Here is a 20,160-nt window from a genome sequence, read left to right on the forward strand (position 1 = left end):
GTTTCTCATGTTTTTTAATCAATAAAAACCTTAGAGCAGTTCTAAGTAAATAAATAAATAAAATTCGTTAATATGAAAAGGTTAGATAAATCATTGTTTAAAAACGAATACGAGTTACTACGTTTCAAATTGTGAAAAAATAGTTAGCTTAAAACAAATATTTGTAATAATAATATTAATAATACCAAACATTGTAAGCCTAACGTCTGCTAAAACCTTCAGACACGCCTAATGATTTTAACTAGTGCTACTTGATAACTACTGAGTAAATAAGTAAACGGTTTGTTTGATAACGGCAGTGTATCGAAGGTTGATAAGAGTATGATATTCATGTTTAATCAATTGAAATAGTATATATGCTAAACATCTTGAATTCAAGTGGTTCTTTATTGTATAAACAAAAGACATGGGTAATGTAGACTATATGAGTGTATAACAGTGGCTTCTTCACGGTAGAAGAGTGGTATTTGTCAAAGTCGAGTTGTCATTTTGGAATAAGTGAAAAGACGGATAAAACAAATTAAAGACAGTTAAACACCTAAAAAAAGTAGGATATTTAGATACAACTTGATTACTTAAAATAAAACAATAATTACAGTATGTTTTCTATTATATTACCTGCATGTATATATCTAGGCCTACTACTATATTATCAGTTTAATTTATTCCATTATACAAACACTATATATCTAGGCCTACTACTACATTATCAATTCAATTTATTCCATTATAAGAACACTATATATCTAGGCCTACTATTACATTATCAGTTCAATTTATTCCATTATACGAACACTATATATCTAGGCCTACTACTACATTATCAGTTTAATTTACTCCATTATACGAATACTATATACCTAGGCCTACTACTACATTATCAGTTTAATTTATTCCATTATAGGAGCACTATATATCTAGGCCTACTACTACATTATCAGTTTAATTTACTCCATTATACGAATACTATATACCTAGGCCTACTACTACATTACCAGTTTAATTTATTCCATTATAGGAGCACTATATATCTAGACCTACTAGTACATTATCGAACACTATATATCTAGGCCTACTACTATATTATCAGTTTAATTTATTCCATTATACGAACACTATATATCTTGGCCTACGACTACATTATCAGTTTAATTTATGCCATTATACGAATACTATATATCTAGGCCTACTATTATATTATCAGTTTAATTTATTCCATTGTAGGAGTACTATATATCTAGGCCTACTACTACATTATCAGTTTAATTTATTCAATTATACGAACACTATATATCTAGGCCTACTACTACATTATCAGTTTAATTTATTCCATTATACAAATATTATATATATATAGACCTACTACTACATTATCAGTTTAATTATTCCATTATACAAATATTATATATATAGACCTACTGCTACATTATCAGTTTAATTTACTCCATTAGGGGAAGGGTGGGCAAAGTGGGCCGCCTAACTTGATTCAGTGATAAAATGATTTATGTATAGATATCCACCTTGTTGTTTCTCAGTGTGTGATAAGGACAGTTTCTTCCATAAATCAGAAGAAATAATTTGCCGTTATTATTCTTAATTTTAAGGAAATAATAAAATATAAAAATTCTTTTCAATGGCCCACTTTGTCTTTCAGCGCAGGCAAAGTGGGCAAAGGCCACCGGCTCATTTTTCCCTAATACACTTTACCATTCAGATTTATGTAGTAATCATCATTTTACAGTAGCTCTTCCTTCGTAATATCGTGATACATCAAATCCAAATGCTTCAGATGCTCAACTCGTCGGTATTCTCGGTCATCTGAGAAAACCTTTCGGAAACGACCCAAATGTTTCTGTTTACTGCTGGTCTTGAGTAAGTCTTTGAAGCTTTCACGTGGAATTCCATACCGTCTAACTGCTTCCCTGCACTCAAGACCCGAATGGGCCTGGGTCATGGCTTGTCTTCAGTTTTCCAACGACCATGATCCCTGCGCGGTTTTATCGTGTACTTTGAAAGTGCCTACAAGAAGAAAATATATTAACCCTCGTTAAACCACAAACGATAAATAAATACATAAAAATAATTACTGATAAAATTATTATTATTGTTGTTGTTGCTATTGTTAATGTTGTTAAACATTGCTAATTTATTCAGTTAGGCCTATTTATTCATTCAACACAAACAATCACAACAAATATACTACGTTGTTTTATGGTGATTTGGCATTATCAGCAATGCAGACAATTCAGTGGGCAAAGTGAGCCATGTTTGTGGGCATAATGGGCCCTGGCTCACATTGCCTAAGGAATCGTGACTAAAAAAATCGTCGTCTGGTGCACCTTTTACCTAAAATATATAAACCTTTTGTTCCGTATGAAATGCCAACTGGACATTCTTTGGTTTGAGTATGATATGGAGATCGTGAAGGGGTATAGAAACAGGGCATCACATGATATTTAGTAAGGGAGTTTGGTGAAAATGGTGCAATTTCTTACCTTTCCGTATACCAATATTGAAAAAAAGCGCATTTGGATATCCCAACTCAGAAATAATACAACAAAACATTAAACTAATTTTCTTTCCTAGCTATGCTTGAGCATGGCGAGGCCGGTTAAGACGCTTGACTCGTAATCTGAGTGTCGCGGGTTCGAATTTCCGTCACACCAAACATGCTCGCCCTTTCAGTCGTGAGGGCGTTATAATGTGATGGTCAATTCCACTATTCGTTGGTAGAAGAGTAGCTCAAGAGTTGTCGGTGGGTGTTGATGAATAGATGCCTTTCCTCTCGTCTTACACTGCTAAATTCGGGACGGCTAGCGCAGATTACCATTGTGTATTTTTGAGCGAAATCCAAAACCTTTCCTAAGGATATTTTAGTGAACTAAATCTCTTATTTTATAGACTTTTCACTTTGAATTTCGAAACATAAGTACTTTCTCAGTCAAGTGAATCAGTGGTTACCATCCACAAAGCAGTCTGTAATTAACATCTAATGAGGTCACTCGTGAGTTAATGACAAGAGAAAGAAGGAAAGAGAAGATTATTTAGCCTTGTCCTTTGTACAAGTTCTTCACCCTTGACATTTAACCCAACAAGTTAAACTTTATAGATATATTTCTTTCTGCACACCTTACGTTTCACCGGTGAAAGTGTTTGTATTTTCTTTATTGTCTTGTTATTGTTTAAATACACAGTGTTTTGATGTACACGATTTTTTTTTTGCACTGAACAGACTGAACAGTCCTCCACTGGCACACTGGTAGATACATGGATGCCTGCGAACTTACAACGCTAAAATCTGGGTTTGATACCCGTGATGGGCAAAGCACAAATAGCCAATTGTGCATATTTGTGCTTGACTTCAAACAGATTGACTGAATGTGGGTTTAGGAGGTAAAGTTAGTGAGAAAACCCATTACTGAATTGATTCTTTGCAAGATTATAAAATCTTGTTAAAGGGTATCTCGCATGAATTTGCTTACTTCGATATAAACCTCTGCTCTGATGAAAATAAGCCCATTAGTTATTTATTCCATTGTCATGAAATTTATGTTTCGTCGAATTATTGTGACAATATATTTTACTGAATTTACTTGTGTGTAAAGGATAAAATACAGAAATAAGTACATAAAAATAATCTTCATAAACAAAGAAACTGAGATGCAAGAGAATACAAAAACATTATGTTTTCCAAAACTATTTACTCTGTGATTCTTTGTAGTTGTTTGAACTTGGAAATATTTAGTCACAACTTGCACCTTTTGTTTTATAATTTATTATTTTCTCACCATGTGGCGGTAGTAGCATTAAATACACTCAGTAACAAACCCCTTGTTTGAATCGGCTGGTTCTTAAAAACAGTTATTTAAAAGTTTTAGCCAAAGGCGGCATGTTAACGGACTTGCAACGCCAGAAAGTTGGGTTTCGATAGCCGTGGTGAGCAGAACGCGAATAGTTCATTTTGTAGTTTTCTGTTAAACTTCAAACAAGCAAACTATTTAAACAAATGTTCGTACTTGCCTTCAGGGGAGCGGCCCGGCATGGCCTCGCAATCCGAAGGTCGAGGGTTCGAAACCCCGTCACACCAAACATGCTCGCGTCTTCAGTCGTTGAGGCGTTATAATGTGACGGTCAATCCCACTATTCGTTAGTAAAAGAGTAACCCAAGAGTTGGCGGTGAGTGATGATAAGTAGCTGCCTCCCTTCTAGTCTTACACTGCAAAATTAGGAACGGTTAGCGCAGATAGCCCTCGTGTAGCTTTGCGCGAAATTCAAAACAAACCTTCAGGGTGGTACTCTAATATAGAATTTTTTGGATAATAGATCAAATATCAGAAGTTATAACAGTTAAAAAAATGAAATAAAATAAATAAAACATAAACCCATAATGCTCTTCTTCTTTGTGCAAATAGAACAGAAATAAAAAATCCCGTAAATAATCAACTGCGTACAGTGCGTGTGATAATATATCTTCAGTAATCTAATTTTTATTAGATACCTCTGATTCTTCCAGTAGTTGATAGGTAAGTCTGGAGGCTTAAGAAACTAAAAATTGAGCTTCGATACCTACAATGGGCGGAACATAGACATTCCTATGTTCTCAACACCTAAAGAAACAAACAACAGTAAAAGTAACGAATCCTCCTACGTGAAGCTTACTTTACGGTAACAGACACCTGGCGGTAAGTGTTCGAACTTTTATCAATATGTTAAGTCTAATTCATTATTATCAACCATGTACAAATCCTATAAGATTTTTGCACAATTGAACTTTATCATATGTGACGTTTTATTATTTAAAGTATCTAGAAAATGTTATACATCAATCAATTTCAGCCCGTAACACCGAAATAATTTATTTACATACACAAACCGTATAACCACTACTGATACGAACACATGATTTGTAGCGCTTTATCTATCTAAATACTGCGTAATCAATGTTAAACCGTTAAAAAATTCTTGAAAATAATTTACACATTTTTATACAGACCAGTAGAGGGCTACGTGGTTTTAATACCTTTGTAACAAAATTCAATACCTTCCTTGATTCAGTAGAACACATATACTTGACTCGTTATTGCTAACGGATATTAATGTTGAATATTTTCTGACGCTAATTTAGGTCATTATGATATAAATTTTTCTTTGCCTGCTAATTACAGCACTATTCACGTGCTGTCTCTATGCCTTCTTTCTTTACTTTCCATATATCTCTCTTGTCACGGTTAGTTTGTTTCGTTGTTTTGTTGGATGTCACGTGAAACTATTTGAGGGTTTCCTGCACTAACTGTCCCCTAATTTAGGAGTGATATTATAGAGGCGAAGGCTACTCAACACCATCCGCCGCCAACTCTTTACTAAAGAACGGGGAATGGACTGTCGCGTTATATCTCTTCAACGGTTTAAGGGAAGAACATTCTGTGACAGGATTCAAACATGCGTCCCGCAGATTGGGAGTCGAACATCCATAGACCAGATTATGCCAGAATTCATTTGCCACGAAAGATGGTTTCAAAGAACAAAGACATTTATATTTATATTCTGTATTTATTGCACACTTTCGAAGCTGTTTCCTACAGTCTCCGTTTTTAAACGACTAACGTGGGGGGGGGGCAGAAAGTCAACACAGAACCAACTCACGTTCCGAATGTCTAGCTATTGTCGAATAAAAGCAAGGGTTGATGTGGTTTGAATTTCATGCAAGGTCACTCGAGGGCTGTTGAAAAACGAGCATGACAGGTTGGATAGGGATTCGAACCCGCGACCCGCATAATGCTAGTTAAGCGTCGTAACCACCTGTCCTTCTACAGCTTACAGATTTTCAAAGTCGTCTGCAACCGTGTGTGTATTTTATAAAAGAAGTTAATGAGTCCGTTGATTTTACATTTGGGGACACATGACACGCTGTTTGTAGCTGTGACGTTTTCTGTGTATGTTTTTCTTTTAGCAAAGCCACGTCGGAATATCTGCTGTGTCCACCGAGGGGAATCGAAATCCTGATTATAGAGCTCTAAATTCGTAAACGTATTGCTGTAACAGCGGGGGGAAATTGACGAATGGAGGTAACTTTGAAAGATCCGGATAGCAATCATCCAAGAAGTAGCTCCAAACATTTAGTATCTTATCAATATGAACATATACAATTTCATTGAATATTAGCTACGCAATTTTGCTAGTTGTTTTTTTCTTTTACCAAGTTCAAAACATTTGGAAGTTGTTGAACGTATTTTACATGGAAACGACAACAATGCTCCAAAGTATTCGTTATTAATTATCTAATAAAAAAACACCTTCGATGTAAAAAAATGTGCGGGCATAAAAAAAAAAAGATTCACTGTGCGATTTAAAGTAACAAAACCATAACTTGTAGCTACACTTTACAGCAAATATTCATTCATTGGTTAGCCAGGCCGGGTTTTTTGTTCAGCTTGGAACGTGGTGGTGGGCAAAACATAATTTATGTCCAGTTGTCCGCAAAATCGCTTCCCGCACTTTGGATTCAGGCCTGAGTTGTACCAGTGAAGATGAAATCCAAGTATTCAATTACAGTAGTCCAATAATTTCAGGTGTTTTACGTTCAGATGTCAGGTCTGGCATGGCCAAGCGTGTTAAGGCGTTCGATTCATAATCCGAGGGTCGCGGATTCAAATCCTGGTCGCACCAAACATGCTCGCCCTTTCAGCCGTGGAGGCGTTATAATGTGACGGTCAATCCCACTATTCGTTGGTAAAAGAGTAGCCAAAGAGTTGGCGGTGAGTGGTGATGACTAGCTGCCTTCCCTATAGTCTTACACTGCTAAATTAGGGACGGCTAGCGCAGATAGCCCTTGAGTAGCTTTGCGCGAAATTCAAAACAAACGTCGGATGTCTATCATTCCTCTAGTTCAGTGGCCTCCAAACTCTTTTGGTTTTAGGTTACCTTTATGTGAACAAAAACGTTTAAGCTCCCTAAACTATAACAATTATACAGTATTTGAAAAACAGTATGCCGAAGTAAAAACAATAACATCTCCTTTTTACATATTGTTTCGTTTAATTAATTCTACATAATTATTATCGTCTTCTGGTTTATTTAGAATTAAAACTAATTCAGCGTATTTGTTTTCGGTCCATTCTTTTGGCAGATACCCAGGAAAAGCTTGAAGGCTCGCAAGGGAGCCGCGAATCCCAATTTGAAAAACGCTGTTTTAGTCTATCAGTTCATACTGGTGACGATTAGTGCAGATAGTCTTGGTGTAGCTTCATGTATATATATACAAAATATAGTAATTGTTTAGTAATTTATAGTAATATTTTTATATTTATTTGATTTGTTTATAAAATACGATGAGCACAGAGCTGCTTGACGTAAATACAAGGCTTGCTTATCTTTTTAAAACGAACATTGAGTTATTCATGTCGAACAAACAGGACCTAGGAGTAAACGGTGCTTTCCAATGAATATATTTGCTCATACGAACGTTTGTATCATTTACTCCACGACCAATTGTTACCAATGTTTTGATGACGAAAAGAACGCTTCCGAATTCGTATCTTTGAAACAATATACTTGAAGAGATAAGGGATCTACGCCGACTCGCTATTTGATTGAGTTTTGAGTCACTTCTGCTTTGTTTGTTCTTGATTAGGTGCTAGAACCACGTTCAGCTCTTCTCAGATTTTTATATCTTTCAAAGCACCAGGGGTCTGGAATTATTTATAGCTTATAAAGCTTTAATACATCTCTCTTAATACAAAAACAAGGCTAGAATATTCGTTTAAAAGATGATATTCTGAAGTTGATTGTAATGTGTGTGTACTTTACATGTGAATTTTAAACACATTAAAATGCTACAACGGTAATTGATAAGGTTTGGTTGTTTCTTTATGAATTTCGCGCAAAACTACACGAGGGCTATCTGCACTAGCCGTCACTAGTTTTGCAGTAAAGACACTTATTGCTTCTGCGACTAAATATATCTCAAGATGAAACCTTACGAATTTGTTATCGTTCTGGGAGTTCATCTTCCATCTGCTGGTTTACCACACATACAAAATATAACAAAGAGCAGAAGTAATCTAATACATGACCCTCACTGTTTTGTTCGGCACTCTATACAGATTAAATAATTATATATAGCTTAAGTCAGGTCAAGAGGTATGTTGGAAATCAGCCCAGAAACAAGTGCAAAATTCGATTTCCTCGAGGTAAGGCTTTATATCAACAGGTCAATTTTCGAAAACAAAAATACATTCTATGAACCTGAATGGAAGCGAATAACCACAGGCTATATATTACCGGCTCTTGTTAAAGTTCCAGCAGTGGGAATAAACGTAAATGTATGTTTCTTTACCATTATCAGTTCTGTACTGCTTCACAATCGATAAGACGAAGAAAAATGTTTACTTTCAATAGTCTGAGTTCAAATTGTATCCTCTGATACACGTACATAAAATGCCATTTTCAGATGTTTTCTCGGATGCAGCATTCGTGCGCCTTATTGTTTCTTGTCATGCGCAAATTCGTAAAGTCATCGTTTAACAGGAAACCTGATTGGTCTGACAAATATTGCGTTGCGTTTTTCTCTTTCTTGTGAGTGTGAGGCGCACTGTCACAAGAACCGAGTTATCAGCAAAACGTAAATTACGTGTAACAAACTCTGTTGTCGAAGGTAGACACGCTGCAGGTGGTCTTTACATTAACTGATTCTGTGGGTAGAAGTGTCTTGATTCTAAAATGTATGGAAATCTAACAGTCAAATTTAACCATCGCCAGAAAATCCTTGAAAGTATCATGTCCAAAGAAGCTTTACTGGGAACAGCGATTTATTTGACTGTAGTTGGTGAGTTTTCACGTTCAAACACCTTTCTTCTGAACATAAGACAACATTAATAAAAATAAACGTAGCGATTACTTGATGGTTTATAGCACGTAGCTTCCCATATATCTGACAAATCTTGCATCTAGTATAATACACTGATAGAGAGCTTATTCAAGTAAAGCAATATGTAAAGAAGTTAATAATAAGGAGTTGCTACATTTATCTGTTTAAAGACGTGCATCATGATGGGTTTCATCTTGTAGAATATCCAACCAAAAATCACAAAATGAGTACAAAAACTGAGAAAAGAAATAAGCAAAGCCATTAATATCCTCTAAAGGTTTTATATCAGATAAAGAACTGTTTAACTGCATTGAGTGTTCTTACAGTGGTCTGAGAAAGGAAGAAATAACTAATAATAACTTTTTGCAAGTTTCACTTTTCAAAAACTTGTATTTTATGCCATTATAAAAGCACATTTCAGTTTTGGTTTTTTGAATTTCGCGCAAAGCTACTCGAGGGCTATCTGCGCTAGTCGTCCCTAATTTAGCAGTGTAAGACTAGATGGAAGGCACCTAGTCATCACCACCCACCGCCAACTCTTGGGCTACTCTTTTACCAACGAATAGTGGGATTGACCGTCACATATAACGCCCCCACGGCTGAAAGGGCGAGCATGTTTGGTGCGACGGGGATGCGAACCCGCGACCCTCAGATTACGAGTCGCACGCCTTAACACGCTTGGCCATGCCGGGCCAAACACATTTCAGTGTTCTCACTTTCCAGCTGCAGGTTAAGTCTTTGGGTTTTTCTTATAACCTTGCAGGTTTGGAAGCTGTAACGTTAATTTTATTCATAAAGAGTATGTCCAGCTAAAGCTTGTGTTGTGTAAGAATATTATACGTATTAAATCAGCTTGGTTGATATGCAGAATCATTTAGGTGTAAAACTTACTTTCATTCTGCATAAAATCATATAGTTCAGCAGTGTTAATATTCATTTTGCATAAAATCATATAGTTCAGCAGTGTTAATAGTCATTCTCCATAAAACCATATAGTTCAGCAGTGTTAATAGTCATTTTGCATAAAATCATATAATTCAGCAGTGTTAATAGTCATTCTCCATAAAACCATATAATTCAGCAATGTAGTAGTCATTCTGCATAAAATGATATAGTTCAGCAGTGTTAATGTTCATTCTGCATAAAATGATATAATTCAGCAGTGTTAATGTTCATTCTGCATAAAATCATATAATTCAGCAGTGTTAATAGTCATTCTGCATAAAATATATAATTCAGCAGTGTTAATAGTCATTCTGCATAAAACCATATAGTTCAGCAGTGTTAATGTTCATTCTGCATAAAATGATATAATTCAGCAGTGTTAATAGTCATTCTGCATAAAATGATATAATTCAGCAGTGTTAATAGTCATTCTGCATAAAATATATAATTCAGCAGTGTTAATAGTCATTCTGCATAAAACCATATAGTTCAGCAGTGTTAATGTTCATTCTGCATAAAACCATATAGTTCAGCAGTGTTAATAGTCATTCTGCATAAAACCATATAGTTCAGCAGTGTTAATAGTCATTCTGCATAAAACCATATAGTTCAGCAGTGTTAATAGTCATTCTGCAAAAATCATATAGTTCAGCAGTGTTAATAGTCATTCTGCATAAAACCATATAGTTCAGCAGTGTTAATAGTTTATTATTTATCCTCTATCATTAGTAATTATTTTTCTATCCATTAAACTTCTTTACAAGTGTGGCAACGTTAAAAGAGGATAACTATGTTATATTGAAAATATTCTGGAGCTACAACATGTCTTCACGTCCTGTCATACTCTGTCTGAGGACCGTGCATCTTGCAAACAGCTTTGCGACGTAATTTTCAATGTTAAAAGCTCCGCCGTAAGGTTGTGGTTTCTAAATCATATCTATTCTTCCCGCTATTTTCTATAAGCTATCAAAAATGTACGAGGTCAAAGGTTTCTTCGTGGCCGTTTATAGAATCCGTTCACACAGAAATCTCTAGGCGATGCGTCTAGCATCTTGACCAATATATTTTTGTATAGATTGGTATGACTAATGATTTAATCATCCAGTTGCTTGACGTATACAACTATTCAACAAATATATCATGGAAACAACTTGTGTACATGAGACTTTTGTCACTTTTTTTTTAGGCAGAGATCCTTCTTGATTACGTTGGTCACCTGGCCATACAGATTTTGTTACTTGAATATGTATTCGTGAATTCTCACTTATTAAAAGACACTACACTTTCCTTACCACGGCTAGGATACGCCTTACTACAGGTCTCTTTCTAAACGGTCCTGTTTTCCCAAGTTAATTCATGTTCATTCACTTTCCAATTTCATTAAATACTAGGGATATCCCGTTTGGGAAATTCTAAACATCCGGCATGTAAACGTCGTTATAACCTGAATATAGGAGTATCTTGTATCGGTAAAAATATTAATTTATGACAGTTTATAAACTATTCCCATGATTCTGTTCTGTATAAGTTCAGTAAAAATATTAATTTGTGACAGTGCTAAACTATTCTTATGATTCTGTTCTGTATAAGTCCTGTAAAAATATTAATTTATGACAGTGCTAAACTATTCCCATGTTTCTGTTCGTAGTACAGTAAAAATATTAATTTATGACAGTTTATAAACTATTCCCATGGCATGGCCAAGCGTGTTAAGGCGTGCGACTAAGGCGTGCGACTTGTAATCTGAGGGTTGCAGGTTTGCATCCCCGTCGCACCAAACATGCTCGCCCTTTCAGCTGTGGGGGCGTTATAATGTGACGGTCAATCCCACTATTTATTGGTAAAAGAGTAGCCCAAGAGTTGGCGGTGGGTGGTGATGACTAGCTGCCTTCCCTCTAGTCTTACACTGCGAAATTAGGGACGGCTAGCACAGAGTAGCTTTGTGCGAAATTCAAAACAAACAAACAGACTGTTTGTATAAAAATCTATTAAAATATTCTTTTATATATATGTATAAACGGCTGGTTTGGGCTGAGTAAATTTTTATGTACAGGAGCGAACAACGTTTCGACCTTCTTCAGTTATCGTGAACCTGACGATGACCGAAGAAAGTCAAAACGTTGTTCGCTCCTCTACATAAAAATTTACTCAACCCAAACCAGCCGTTTTTACATACATATTTTTTCTACAAGTGGGTCTTCTTGGGATCACTGATCCTTGAATATACTTATATGTATGTTTTCCATATTCAGTAAAGTAATAATCGATTTAGCGAAGTCAGTTACAATAGATAAAATTCTCCATTAAGTGTCCAAGTTTACCAGTTATCAAATAATACACTCTTAATTGAATGGAACCCTTGACTAACATCATATAAGTTGTAGGAAGATAACGTCTAAAATGTAAATGCTCCTGGAAACTTTGGAAGAAGTACTTAACTGCTAACCATGTAAGTGTTTGGGAAACGTTGAAGAAAGTATTTTTACCTGCTGACCATGTAAGAAGTGCTCGGATAAATTTTGAAGGAAGTATTTAACTGCTGTCCATGTAAGAAGTGCTCGGATAAATTTTGAAGGAAGTATTTAACTACTGACTACGTAAGTGCTCGGGAAAATTTGTTGAAGAAAGTATTTAATTACTGACTACGTAAGTGTTTGGGGAAATTTTGAAAGAAGTACTTAACTACTGACCATGTAAGTGTTTGGGGAAATTTTGAAAGAAGTACTTAACTATTGACCATGTAAGTGTTTGGGGAAACGTTGAAGAAAGTATTTACCTGCTGACCATTTAAGAAGTGCTCGGATAAATTTTGAAAGAAGTATTTAACTGCTCTCCATGCAAGTGCTCGGGGAAACGTTAATGAAAGTATTGTCCATTAAATGGTCGCGGAAACTGTGAAGGAAGTATTTAACTGCTGTTTTTTTGTATAAAAGTGCGGATCTAATAAATTATGGGTGAACGAACTCAACATGCTTGGTTTCTCGCTTTCATTTAGTGGAGGTCTCTCAAAAGAACACACCTCTTTTTATTCGTTCCTTCGAAAGAGCACAGTTCTTTTTGTCTGTCATCCGAAAGAACACACTTCTTTGTGTACATCACTTGAAATAATACCTTACTTTTGTCTGTCCTCTGTGAGAACACTTCTTTGTGTACATCACTTGAAATAATACCCTCCTTGTGTCTGTCTCCAGAAAGAATGCACTTCTTTTTGTCTGTTCCCCAAAAGATCGTTCTTGTGTTTGATTGTCCTCCGAAAGAACTCCTCTTCATAAATATTTCAATCCATTTTTAGTAACTTGTCAGAAGTAATCATTAACCCCCAAAAGAAAATAATAAACAGTTGGAAATATTTATTGCAGTATCATGCGTTTAAAAAATGAGATAACGAATAGTTTAGTTTCGTATTCAGTTTCGAACTTCTCCATTTCTTCTTCCCAGAGCACCCTTGTTTCGAACCAGAACATCGCAAATAAACAAGAACCATGGGTGTTAATATAATGTTTCTGCAAAAGTGTATTCATTATAGAGCATTAAAATAGATGAAGTATAGTTTTATATTGCAGATGAAACTACACTATATCAAAACTACTGTATATTCAACTACTTTGGGCAGCTTCTGTAAAAAATATAATATTCGTCACATTCTCAAGAAATGTTAGTATAAATAGAGCTGAAAGTGACGAGAGTGGAGGAATCCTTTCTTATTAATAGTTTATTCAACATAAAAATAAATCTAATTTCGAATAAGAATCTAAAGCCAAACAGAAATAGTATATATGGTGGTCCATATAACAAGGACGGGTAACTATGAGGTAATAACAAATATGCTATCCATATTTCATTCCCTTATTTTAGATAAAACAAAGAATTCACTAGATAACTAAGAGTTGTGTTTTGAATTATAACGATTTTAAATCATTAAGTAATAGAAAACTGGACTGTCAGCTCACGCTATACGGTTATATGTTCACTTGAAAATTGCAAGCGTTAACGTCTTCCAGAGCAAGTCACGTGGGGTTAATTCCCACTCACAGTATTTTATAATTATCTGTGTTACACATAAAATAGCTGTATTTTTACTTTACTTTCGGACATTCGCACAGAGCTACTTAAGAATTGCCCTCTTTAATTATGAACTGATAGGCTAACAGAAAGCAGCTAGCAAAAATCATTTACTCCATTACGTGGGCTACTCTTATTTGACTGAATACCAGCTTTCGAGTGTCACTTTATAGCGCACGTGAAGTCCCAGAAATGAGGAGCGTTATAACTATTATTACGTTTTGTTGACCAGCAAACTCGTCCCCCACTGGTACAGCGGTAAGTCTACGGATTTACAATGCTAAAATCAGCGGTTCGATTTCCCTCGTTCGACTCCGCGGGTAGCCTGATGTGACCTTGCTATATATAACAAAAGACACAAACTCACAGTCCGACATGCTAATTACTAGCCACACTCCCCCTCCTCGAAAAATAAATGAATAAAATACACTAATTATTTCTCAAAAACTAAAAAAAAACTTTCTTAGTTAAGCCTAAAACAAAACAGGATGACAAACGTTTCTTTTTATCTTAAGACACTGAATTCCTATTATATCAACGACTGTGTGTTTACATAAGAATTATATGTTTGTATTAGAGCAAAGCCATATTGGGCTATTTGCTGTGTTCACCGCAGGAATCTAACCATAGATATTTGCGTTGTAACTCCCTATACATACTACTGTCCCATTAGAAAACTTGTACGATATTGAACGGTCATATAGTATCACCAGTTGTTTAGATAGGAGTACATATTGAAAGATATGCAACTAATTCAGAATACAAAAAGTACCTTCACACGTTTATACACTCTTCATTTATTGTAAAATCGTAACCTGAAAGATCTTCATGTAAGTGCTTATAAGAAGAGTAGTTCAGATCTGTATTAAGATGGGATGGTAAACATGTGAAGGTTAAAGCTTCTCAGAGAGAAAGCTGAAGGAACGTACAGACGCCACATTACATGGAAACATAACCTGAAAAGCACATGATCGTATACCACAAGTTAGAGACAATACCAGAAAGAAACAAGTAATTTCGTATGAACGATAAACACTGCAGTTTATCCATATCAAGCACGCTTTGTTGTGGGACCGTTCATGATGTATAAACAAACATGAATATACGAAACCACCGTCTACAATTATATACATTTAAAAAACAACAACAAACTTGCTGCCAACAACTCCAGCATATTTCGAAATAATCGGCTCATTTTGATACAAATCTGTGTTCTAGAGCAAACAACAACCGGTTTCTTAAAACTTAAATAAATAAAGCACTTATACTTTTAAATTATTCTTTAAATGTCATTCTATCTGATATTATTTAAATGTACATCCTATCTGATATTATTGATATGCACATCCTATATTATATTCTTTAAATGCCATCCTATCTGATATTATTTAAATGTACATCCTATCTAACATTCTTTAAATGCCATCCTATCTGATATTATTTAAATGCACATCCTATCTGATATTCTTTCAATGCACATCCTATTTGATATTATTTCAATGCACATCCTGTATGATATTATTTCAATGTACCTCCTATCTGATATTCTTTAAATGTATATTATATCTTATATTCTTTAAATGTACATCCTATCTGTTTTTCTTTGTTGATAGGTGTGATTGCTACTGTCGGGAACTGTTTGGTTGTCTCCGTTTACTTCAAGAGAAGAGATCTGAAGAAGATTGGACACAGTATTCTCTTGGTCAACATGGCTTTGTCAGATCTCGGAATCTCAGTCTTCGGATATCCCTTCACTACAGTGTCGGGCTATGTGGGAAGATGGGTGTTCGGAGATTTCATGTGTCGAATGTATGCATTCGTTTGCTTTACTCTTTCGATGGCCACCATGAATACATTACTTACTCTCAGTATTTATCGGTACATCACTATATGTAAACCACACTATAGTAAGTAACATTTTATTTTCATTTATTGAATGAAAATATTTTATTTACATAATTATAATTTTCAGACATAGGTGGCGGAACCAGAGAAAGGATGCTGGAAACACGTGTTCATCTTTAAAAATATAAACACTATAAATTTAAACATTTAATAATGCCTATAAAATATGTAAAACCTGGAAACGTGAGGCGGTTTGTAATTAACCAGCAAAAGAAACTCCTCGAAAACTGTCTCTCTAGATTCAAAGTACTTCGCTCGTCTTTGTCTCTGTGTATTTGTTCAAGACAATCCAATATGATCACAAAATAAAGAACTTTAAGTTTGAGCAATGGATTACCAATCGAAATTTAATTGATAAATGTTTCAAGTTGTAACGTGTTTAAAAGTGTTTGTACTTTTATGGTATAGTAATCAAATAAAAATTTTACAGTTTTTTTATATGTTTACACAAGGGTGTAAAGAAAACCAAATAACTTCACATGAGTAATTTTCTTTAGTATTTACTGTTTGAAATGTATTTGTATTTTCAAATACTTTTTAGGGGAATTACTCAACTTTTTACTTCACTATCTTTCAACTTATAAATTTCTACATTTTTCAAACTCAAGTATTAAAATTGCAAATGGCCAGATGGGTTAAGGCATTTAACTCGTAATCTGAGAGACACGGGTTCGAATTCCCGTCGCACCAAATATACTCGTCCTTTCAGCCATCGGGGCGTTATACGTGACGGTTAATCCAACTATTCGTTGGTAAAAAAGAGTAGCTCAAGAGTTGTCGGTGGGTGGTGATGACACTCTGCCTTCCCTCTAGTCTCATAAATTAGGGACGGCTAGCGCAGATAGCCCTCGAGTAGCTTTGTGCAAAATTCAAGAAACATACAATTTAAATTCTTATTTCTTAGTAAACCTAGGCCATGGATATTGGACATTATATTTATCATCACGTTATTTGAGATGTATCAAACTTTTTTTCCACTGAATACCAAAACTTTAGTTGGAAGAAAACTAATTATTATATTTGATTATTAATTTGAATTAATAAAATGAATAATTAACAGAACATGCTAGATTTTTTCTTCCAAATTATAACGGAAATATTAGAGACACGGTTTGGTGGTTAACGCGATTCACTTTCAATCTGTAGATCACGGGTTCAAAACCTATTGCTGTACACATTGGCCCTTTCAGTCATTGGGACGTTATAAAGTGATAGTCAATTTCATTATTCGCTGGTAAAGGAGTAGTCCAAGATTTTGTACTGGGAGGTGTTGACTATCCACCTTTCCTTTCCATCTCAAAATACTTGTAAGGTACTTTTTGGTAGCTTTACATGAAAATTCAATCATTTACAGTGGCGGCGCCAGGATATTTTCGTTGGGGGGCTGAGGTAAACTGTGGAGAAGGCTTCCCAAAATGCCATCAATATGAAGTATAGATGGTAAATTATAATAATGTAAATACCAAGGTACATTTCAGAAAGGTGTGCTATTTTGAACTGCGTTTTCAATGCAGTTTTCATTGAAAACTCAAACTCTGGTTAATAATTCATTATCACAAATTAAAAATAATCTGTTTATGAAAATATGCGTATATGTAAAAGAGGAAGCTCACCTAATTTCCACTCAAGGTAATACATAATAATAAAGAAAATCAAGATTAGTTTAGATTGAAAATTTAATATACCATTAAGAGTAAAGCTACAAATCAAAAGAAATATAACATAAAGACATAGTTTACATAGCAGAAACGAATTATCCCATGTGAAGTTAATACACTCTGAGGAAAAGTAAGGTCACTATCAGGCTAACTATCTTTCATCATGTTGTGTTTATAGTCAATATTACTTCAAAACAATGCGCCTGTTCTGGTGATTGGCAGCAAATGTGTCTATAACAGTATCAATATCGAGTTGTTTTGCCCTCCTAGAGTTTACTGATATAACAGCAAGGTTGCTGGTTCGGTTGTTACCACTACTGTTGCGCAAGTATGTCTTTAAAAGCTTCAGACATGAGAAACTTCTTTCACAGGAAGCTGGAGTGACAGGCAGGGTCACAGCGATGCATACAAGTTTGTGGAGATCTATGAATGCATCCTTGTATAGCTCCAGCATGATTGCAAGCTCCAATGGTGTGGATACTTTCTGCTCCTTGTCCTTCTTCCTGACAATAAGCCGGTTCAATTGGTGGACCTCCACTGCGAGGTCATACTCTGCCACACCATAGTTTGCTGCCATTCCTAAGAGTGCTTGCTTGTCCAAAAATGTGGAGTGTTTGGGGTTCAATGCAGCTGCACCCATCAGAACACTGCAGGCATCAGAGGAGAATCTTCTATTCAGTTTGTTGAGCATTCTGTCTATGATGGCATAGAAGGTGTGTCTCCTGGCATCTGGTGTTGGTTCATCTCTTTGGCCAGTACTAGATGTGATTATGAATTCATCCAGGTGTCTGGGGGCAGATTGCTGTCCACCTTGATGCACCATCTCAGTGCATATTCCCACTTTCTTACATATATCCTTAGCAGACTCTTCCAAGTCTTTCCATGCTGCTTCGTTCTCATTTCTGAGAGACCAGAGATGACAGATTGTACTAGGTCCTCTGCAAAGGCCAGCTGCAGGTCGGGTGACTGGAGGTGGTCTGATAGCTGTTTAGTCATCAGCAGTAGATTTTATATGGCCATTAGACTAGTTACGAACTGGTGATCTAGGAGGATGCACAGGCCCTTTGTATCAGTGGCTCTGTGGACATTGTCCTCCTCCACAAGACGCTTTAGGGTTGTCACAATGGCAGGGAGGATTCTTTTTCCAGCCGGACAAGCAGCATGTTGTCAGGCCCATCTTGTGTCTGATAGTCGCTTCAACTCTGTGTGCTGGTTCACGGGTTCAAGCTCCTTCTGTACCTTCAGAAATTCTTCATGCAAACCAATGTAGAGAAGATTGTGTACAGCTTCTGAATTGTCACAAAAACTCTGCTGCAGCCTGGACGTTGTGCACACAATCAACTAGCACAAGGTTGAGCCTGGGTGCACAGCAGTGGACATACACAGCCTGAGACACCTCTCTTCTGAACTTCTCCTGTACGCCACTGATGTGCCCTGACATGACTGCAGCTCCATCATAGCACTGACCAATGCAGGCATTATGGTCAATACCACATTTAGCCAGAGACTCCAAGATTTTCTTGAGCAATGAATTTGCATCCAGACCCTCAGCAGTTGTGAAGTCCAGGAACTCCTCGTGAAGGCTCTGTTGGTGGAGGTACTTTACCACAATGGACAGCTGTTCTTGTTTGCTCACATCCTTTGTTTCATCCACCATTAGAGCAAAATGCTCAGCTTCCATGACCTCTTTGCTGATATCCTTCCTGATCATTCCAGCTGTGATGTCAAGCAGTTCGTTTTGGATATCATGGTGCGTGTACTTGGCATTGCCAGGACCACTCAGCTTCCTCTTCACGATTTCATCATACCTGGAAATCATGTTAAGAAGTTCCAGGACATTACCCTGTTATCTGACTGACTACCTTCCCTGTGACCTCTCTGGGCTTCATGCTGGCAGGCTGTGTAGAGCAGTGCATCTATCACGGCTCTTATATAATGTCGGTGTTCCTCCACAGTTTTAGCATGGCTTGCATCGAGAGCATGTTGGATCCTTTGTTCTCTGCAATTTAAACTCTGCCCAAGCTTGCATGGCAAACTTGTGTCCTGCAGAGTTATCATGGGAGGGACTTCAGTGATGTTGTCGCCTTCTTCCAGTTCCGGAAGCCTTTATGGGTGAAGGACTTCTCAGTTTTACTGAAGTGTGTGTGACTGAAAAGACGAGATGCGAAGTAGAATGCAGCATCTTGGGTCACAGAGTACTCCAACCACGAGTGCTGATCACGCCAATTCTTGTTGAATGATTTTGACTGGCTGCTGTATTCTGTGGCCGGGTATCTCTTCAAGTCTGGACAAGTAGGATCACCATCTGGAAGCTGGCTCAGGTCCTTGGGTCCTGGTGGTAGTTTTTTACCCTAGGTGTGAGTGTTGCCCTCTTGCAGCTGGGATCTCGCACTAGTCATGTCCGCATTCTCATCATCACGATCACCACTGTCCTCCTCACTTGCACCACATGTGTTTTTAGGACCATCTACTCGCTGCCTCTTCTTGGGTAGCAGGTAGTGTTGAATAATCAACCTTATGTGTAGTATGACCGGTTTATGTTTTGGTGGGTGATGTCTGACTCTGACATCCAAACTGAGTGTGTGTTCCAGTGTGAGGCTGAGTACCAGAGAGAGCGAGAGCCGCGTAAACAAACATAATTCCCTTTTATACAGAGCGCGCGAACGTCAAAGTGACCCCCAAGCCGGCTGACTGCTAGTACCACTTCTTACTTCCAAGTTGTGT

At 36.5% G+C, this 20,160-nt stretch overlaps 2 protein-coding genes across 2 annotated transcripts in view; one reads left to right on the top strand and one right to left on the bottom strand.

Moving 5' to 3' along the window:
- The window catches only part of LOC143251061 (rhodopsin, G0-coupled-like), a 28,770-nt gene extending 12,633 nt beyond the window's left edge, over positions 1 to 16,137 (top strand). Inside the window, exon 2 of the mRNA XM_076502405.1 lies at positions 15,487 to 16,137. Within this exon, the coding sequence (XP_076358520.1) occupies positions 15,487 to 15,788 (302 nt within the window). The 3' untranslated portion in view covers positions 15,789 to 16,137. The remainder of the gene's footprint in view (positions 1 to 15,486) is intronic.
- A 2,596-nt stretch (positions 16,138 to 18,733) lies between these two features.
- LOC143250345 (zinc finger MYM-type protein 1-like) lies at positions 18,734 to 19,255 on the bottom strand. The gene has a single exon (XM_076500793.1). The coding sequence runs from the start codon at positions 19,253 to 19,255 to the stop codon at positions 18,734 to 18,736; it is 522 nt and encodes a 173-aa protein (XP_076356908.1).
- Positions 19,256 to 20,160: the final 905 nt, after the last annotated feature.

Source organism: Tachypleus tridentatus, chromosome 5 (genome assembly GCF_004210375.1).
Source record: "Tachypleus tridentatus isolate NWPU-2018 chromosome 5, ASM421037v1, whole genome shotgun sequence".
NCBI lineage: Eukaryota > Metazoa > Arthropoda > Merostomata > Xiphosura > Limulidae > Tachypleus > Tachypleus tridentatus.